Source organism: Alosa pseudoharengus, unplaced genomic scaffold (genome assembly GCF_046254945.1).
Source record: "Alosa pseudoharengus isolate Yale_2024_CS ecotype anadromous, Long Island Sound unplaced genomic scaffold, YU_APseudo_1.1 YU_APseudo_1.1_scf_3, whole genome shotgun sequence".
NCBI classification, from domain to species: domain Eukaryota; kingdom Metazoa; phylum Chordata; class Actinopteri; order Clupeiformes; family Clupeidae; genus Alosa; species Alosa pseudoharengus.
The window spans coordinates 47,812,713-47,820,212 of NW_027468718.1; the positions used below are offsets into that span (position 1 = coordinate 47,812,713).

Genomic DNA, 7,500 nt, shown 5'->3' on the forward strand with positions numbered 1-7,500 from the left:
GTTTGAGCAGTAAGATGAAAGAGAATAAGGTCACCTCTGAGATCATAAAAACCGTCAACATGCTCTTCAACGCAATTAGTGCAGACTATCTGTGGGATTACCTCACCAAACGCTTCCACACCTGTCTCAGGTAACACACACACACACACATAACATAAACAGAGTACACACACACACACACACACATAACATAAACATAGTACACACACACACACACATAACATAAACATAGTACACACACACACACACACACACATAACATAAATATAGTACACACACACACACACACACATAACATAAACATAACATAAACATAGTAAACACACACACACACACACACACACACGTAACATAAACATAGTACACACACACATAACATAAACACAACACACACACACACACACACACACACACACACACACACATAACATAAACATAGTAAACACACACACACACACACACACACACACGTAACATAAACATAGTACACACACACATTACATAAACACAACACACACACACACACACACACACACACACACACACACACACACATAACATAAACATAGTACACACCAGAGTTTCCGCTAGAAAAAAATGGTGCCGGTCAAAGTGACCGGCAGAGGTTTCGTTTTCCGGACATTTTGATGATATGCCGGTCAAATATCCTATTATCCCTTCTTAATTAGTCAAATTGAGGAAAACTGGAGACAGGCTATGTAGCTTAAAGAATGGTATAATCAGGCTGTAGAAGAGTCCGATTCGTTCGTTGTTTTAAAAAGGCTACGTTGTTTGTTGCTGCTACCCACGTTATCTCCAGTGGTGACTGTTTAACTTACACAGATGCGCACACACAAGAATGAGCGCTCACACCACTACACCACACCACCTAATGCTATGCCTCTTTATTTGATAACAATACATTAAGAAATGTTTCCTATTCTGGGAAATGTTTAGGTTCTTTTTCTTTCGGCCGCGGTTCAATGATACCGTTTAATTGTGCCAGAAATGATCCGCGGACCAGTAATCGCCTCGTCGAGGAGGCCCTAACCCTGCAGATCATAGACAGAGAACGCATAGGCCTACTGTATGCTTTGGGTAAAGAACACTTTATGTCCAGTGTACACGGAGAATGACAGTGTCTTGGAGCGGCCGCACCCCCCGCAACTCCACTTCCAATGTCACTGATTCCGACAGATACGCCCGACACTTCTGCTTTTTATCTGGTGGTGGTGGAGTTGACCGGACATCTGAGGCTTCAGACGTTACCAATTTATCATCATCCATCGCGTCTGGCCTCTGAAAAAAACGTTTAAGGCTAGTCTGCCTGGGCCTGGCCATGTCTGAACCGCCTCACTCATTTGTTCGTTGTTGGACGTTTTAAGCGTGCGCTTCCTATTTGAAATGCAGCAAAGGCTATGCGTGTTGTTTAATAGCTTACTTTTCAAACAGTAGAGCCTGTTCATTTAAAAACATAGCCAGAGGACGTATAATATAGGCTTACATATTAAGGCTTATTCTCACATTCAGATTGCGTTAGGGGACGGGATTATTAGCCAATTTCAATCGGACAATTTGACCGGAGAGATTTAATTTTGTCGGACATTTATTTTTTTTTCCGGCCAATGTCCAGTAATTACCGGACAACCGAAACCCTGGTACACACACACACACACACATAACATAAACATAGTAAACACACACACACACATAACATAAACATAGTGCACACACACACACACACACACACACACACACACATAACATAAACATAGCACACACACACACACACACACACACATAACATAAACATAGTAAACACACACACACACATAACATAAACATAGTGCACACACACACACACACACACACACATAACATAAACATAGCACACACACACACACACACACACACACATAACATAAACATAGTAAACACACACACACACACACACACATAACATAAACATAGTAAACACACACACACACACACACACACACACACATAACATAAACATAGTAAACACACACACACACACACACACACACACACACACACATACACACACACACACACACACACACATAACATAAACATAGTAAACACACACACACACACACACACACACACACATAACATAAACATAGTAAACACACACACACACACACACACACACACACACACACACACACACACACACACACATAACATAAACATAGTACACACAAACACACACACACACACACACACACACACACACACACACACACACACACACACACACATAACATAAACATAGGAAAACACACACACACACACACACACACACACACACACACACACACACACACATAACATAAACATAGTACACACACACATAACATAAACATAGTACACACACACACACACACACACACACACACACACACACACACACACACACACACACACACACACATATACACACACACACACACACATAACATAAACATAGTAAACACACACACACACACACACACACATAACATAAATATAGTACACACACACACACACAACATAAACATAGTACACACACACACACATAACACACACACACACACACACACACACACACACACACACACACACACACACACACACACACACACATAACATAAACATAGTAAACACACACACACACACACACACATAACATAAACATAGTACACACACACACACACATAACATAAACATAGTACACACACACACACACACACACATAACATAAACATAGTAAACACACACACACACACACACACACACACACACACATAACATAAACATAGTAAACACACACACACACACACACACACACACACATACACACATAACATAAACATAGTAAACACACACACACACACACACTAGAGATGTCACCACAGAAAAAGGGTAGCCTGTCATACACTATGCCTGTTATTTTAGTTGGCTTTACATTCTGCTATGTTGCACATAGTTGTTCAGGTACAATGTTTTATCATTTGTGAAGAAGTCAAATTTGCCCTATTTGTTGTGGGCATTGTCAAGATTATCTTAGGGAGAGTGTAATCCAAACTGTTGTTTGAGACAATTAAAAAAAATAAAATAAACATGGCACTTTTTCCCTAAATTAAGTTGAAGTATTTTTCTTATTTTGCACAGACAATGTTAACATTTGGAAAGCCTTGTTGCATTCAAGAATGCATCCAGTGGGGCATCACAATAACATTAAGCATGTTGTGTTAATTCCACAACAGGACATATGTGATGTTACCTAAATTAGTTTTGAGGAAAAATAACCCATATATCGACATCGGTATCGGCTGATATCGGAATCGAAATTTGAGAGTTGGACAATATCGGCATATCGGATATCGGCAAAAAAGCCAATATCGGACATCCCTAACACACACATAACATAAACATGGTAAACACACACACACACACACACACACACACACACACACACACACACACACACACATACACACACACACACATAACATAAACATAGTAAACACACACACACACACACACACACACACACATAACATAAACATAGTAAACACACACACACACACACATAAATGATGTTTTCTAAACAAAGTTCGGGAGGAGCCTTCGGGTTGATTGACAGCAATTAACTCACCCACTGCCGCTGCAGGGTAGGCCTATTTAAGCCGACCTCCTTTTCCATACGTCACACGCTCAGACGTTCGAGAAATCAACCAGTGTGCGTATCGTTGCTAAGGACAAGAAATGGAACTGGAAATCCACGCCTCTTCCAGCGATCTGGAGGACAACTTCGTCCCACCAACACCCGACACCCAGGGCCCTCCGCCGGGCGAAAATAATCCCTCTCGTTCCCCTCGCCGCCAGCGTAGGGAACCCAGGACACAGGGTCGCAGAAGGTGCTCTTCTCCTGCCCCCGTGCGGGGCAGTACTTCCCGCTCAGCAGCCTCAACTCGCGGCAGCACCAGGTCCCAGCGCCAGCAAGGCGACGACCCTACCCACTGGACAGTGGCTCGCATCCGCAGCACTCTCCATTCCCGCGGCATCGCGTTCCGTAGGTCGGACAGGAAGTTCCATCTCCTCCGCCTTCTAACACAGTCGGATAGCCCGGTCTTTTCGCCCTCCCGCTCCCTTACCTTGTTTTCCTCCCCGGACCCGGAAGCAGGCTGCTCTTTCTGGCATCCCGGCGCGGTTCCTTCCGCCGGCCATTCAGCCGGACAAAGCACACACCAACAGCCACCTCGCGAACCGGGCACGCCGACAGAACCTTCCGGCACCACACGCTTCAGAGCGGATCATTCCGCTGCTTCAGCCACAGCCACGTCAGCGGCTCAGGCCCATTCCCGCCGACTTTCTTCCCGCCACATCTCCACCGCATTTCCGGGTCCAACCCCACTTCTCCAGACGGCCCCGGTAGCGACAGCGTCGCTACTCCCCCCACCCCTTCTTTCCCTCCCCCATCCACCTCCCCCAGCCAGGACTCGGTCCAGGGCTGCCCCACCTCCAGTCGCTCCGACGGCTGCTCCCTCCCTCCCCCTTTTTCCCCCTCCCCTTTCCATTCCGGGAGCCACGTCTGCACTGCACGCTTCAAATCACCAGGCGTCAGCTAGAAGATTCCCCTCGCTAGCTCCCCTCATCTCTAACGAGTTAGCGAGCACCTGGTCTCAGCCGGCACCGATAGCGACAGCGTCGCTATTCCCCCCTAACCCTCTCTCCTTCCCCGTCCCACCTCCCGCGACCCTGTCCCAGGTTGCTCCCCTTCCGGTCGCGTCAGCGACCGCTCCCTCCCTCCCCCCTTTTCTCCCTTCCCATTTCTTCCCCGGCTCCGCGCTAGACCAGCCCGCAGCAGCGGGTCATCATCATCAGCATTCAGCGAGTGCTTCGGACCACGACGTCCCGTTCCGGCTGCAAAATTATTCCTTAGCCACAGCACAGGCCCTGCCACCGCCTCCTCACGCTGCAGCATTCGAACCACCACCCGTCACAGCGTCCACCAGGAACCTCATCTTGTCAGGTGCAGACGTAGACCTTTCTACAATTCTTCCCTCCATTCCCATTCCCTCTCATAACCGGGATCTAGTTTGCGGCGAACTGGTGTTTTCTTTAAAACATTCTGGCCCAGCATCAAAAACCCTGTCATTTCCCGAGTTCACCGTAGCCTTCACTAATTACACGGAAGTCATCTGTTTCGCTTTTCCCAGCCGACGCAAAGAGCTGAACGACTACCTGGCCATCATCGCCGGCCTAGCCGTATCCTACGGGGGAGCCCATTTCTACACCTATCACCGACTGTTTTCAGCTAAATGCGCTGCCAGAGTCGGCCTCTGGAATCAAAACCCCTACTGGGGCGCGCTCGATATGGAGCTACATAACCGCGTCTTTCTAGGACTCAAGCCAGCTTGTCCCCTATGCAATAGCCCCAGCCACGGCGCGGCCGAGTGTCCACTCGTCAACCCCGACCATCAACTCCCCAGCACCAGCTCCACAGCCCCCAAATCCTCATCCTATGTTCCCCGCATCCCCGATGCTACGGCAAGAGAAGCCAGGGAAGAGGACGAGCGTTTCTGGAAAGGTCGCGAAATCTGCCGAAAATTTAACTTCGCCCAGTGTCGCCAATCCTCCTGCCGTTACCTCCATGTCTGCAGCTACTGCGCAGGCGCCCATGCCAAGACAGTCTGTTCCGCACTAAAGAACATAAATAAAAAGTTTAAAAAGTACCTCTCTACTCCAATCATTGTTCCGGCTCTCCATTCAGAACTTCAGGCCAATCCTAATAGGGGATTTTGCGACTATTTGACTTCGGGGTTGACGCACGGGTTCCATCCAGGTGTTTTAGCAAGACCTACAGAGTCTTTCGTCTGTAAAAACCTACAATCTGCCGTTAAAGATCCGGAGGTAGTCACCTCACTCCTAAGCAAAGAGGTTGAATCTGGCTTTATGATCGGTCCGTTCACCAAGCCTCCATTCCCAGTCTACAGGATCAACCCCATAGGCGTAGCTACGCGCAAATACTCAGGAAAAAAGAGACTTATCATCGATCTCTCAGCTCCGCACAATAGTACCACTCCCAGCATTAACAGTCTGATTCCACTAGAAGAGTTCTCGCTGCACTACCACTCCGTCGACAACGCTATCGCGCTGATCAAAAAGGCAGGCAGACGTTGCTGGCTAGCTAAAGCGGACATCACCTCAGCCTTCAAAGTCATGCCCATTGATCTAGAATTCTGGCACCTCTTCGGAGTCAAATGGCATAGGAGATACTATTTTGCAGTTCGCCTCACCTTCGGCTGCCGCAGCAGTCCCAAAATTTTCGATACGCTATCAGAAGCCCTGTGCTGGATCCTCCTAAATAACTACAATCTCCCATTCATCGTTCACCTTCTGGACGACTTTTTCGTAGTTATCCCCCATTCCTACCCACCGGCCCTAGGCATTTCTACGCTAGTCGACGTATTCAACAAACTGGGAGTCCCACTCTCAGAAGAGAAGACGTGCGGTCCCTTATCCAGACTCGAATTCCTCGGCATCATTTTAGATACCGAGGAATTCTCTTCATCTCTCCCTAAAGAGAAAAAAGACAGAATCTCTTTACTGCTGAACGAGTTTATAACCTCACCATCCCACACCAAACAAGAAGTTCTCTCGCTTCTAGGCCACCTCAATTTCGCCATGCGAATCATTCCCCAGGGCCGCCCTTTCATCTCGCATCTCCTAAACAGCGCTTCAGCAACCCCTTCTCTCGAAGACGTAGTATCCCTAGATGCCCAGTGCCTGGCCGATCTCAAACTCTGGAGGATGTTTCTAGAGGAATGGAATGGTCTGTGCATGTTCTACGACGACTGCCAATCATCTCCAGAAGACCTCCAGCTGTACACAGACGCAGCCCCCTCAATAGGCTTCGGAGGCTTTTTTAAAGGGCGCTGGTTTGCATCCCCTTGGCCACTAGAGTTCAGAGAGCTAATAACGGAAAACGAATCGTCAGCCGTGTTCGAACTCTACCCCGTAGTCATTGCAGCCCTACTCTGGGGGAAGGAGTGGACCTCCAAGAGCGTGCTAATCCACAGCGACAACGAAGCCGTAGTGCACGTTATAAATAACTCGCGCTCAAAATCGCCTGCGCTTTCCCCTCTCATTAGGCGTCTAATCTGGATAGCAGCCAGCTACCAGTTCATTATAAGAGCCGCACACGTCCCCGGTTGCCACAACGAAATTGCTGACTCTCTCTCTCGTCTTAATTTCCAGAGATTCAGAAGCTTGGCTCCAGAGGCGGACCCACACCCTACTCCACTCCCCAGCTTTTCGGAGACCATCTTCCTATAAACCACCCCCTCAGCTATCTTCAGCCCATCACGGCCGACCTAGCCCTCCAAGCCCTCGCACCCAGGACCTTGCAGTCCTATTGGACTGCCTGGTCGTGCTTCAAACAGTTCCATGCAAAGCACTCACTACCATTTCCCAGTTTCGACGCAGTCA

At 47.9% G+C, this 7,500-nt stretch overlaps 1 protein-coding gene across 1 annotated transcript in view; it reads left to right on the plus strand.

Annotated features, from left to right (window-relative positions):
• The window catches only part of dop1b (DOP1 leucine zipper like protein B), a 127,941-nt gene that overhangs the window by 32,391 nt on the left and 88,050 nt on the right, over positions 1-7,500 (plus strand). Inside the window, exon 11 of the mRNA XM_076264493.1 lies at positions 11-130. Within this exon, the coding sequence (XP_076120608.1) occupies positions 11-130 (120 nt within the window). The remainder of the gene's footprint in view (positions 1-10; positions 131-7,500) is intronic.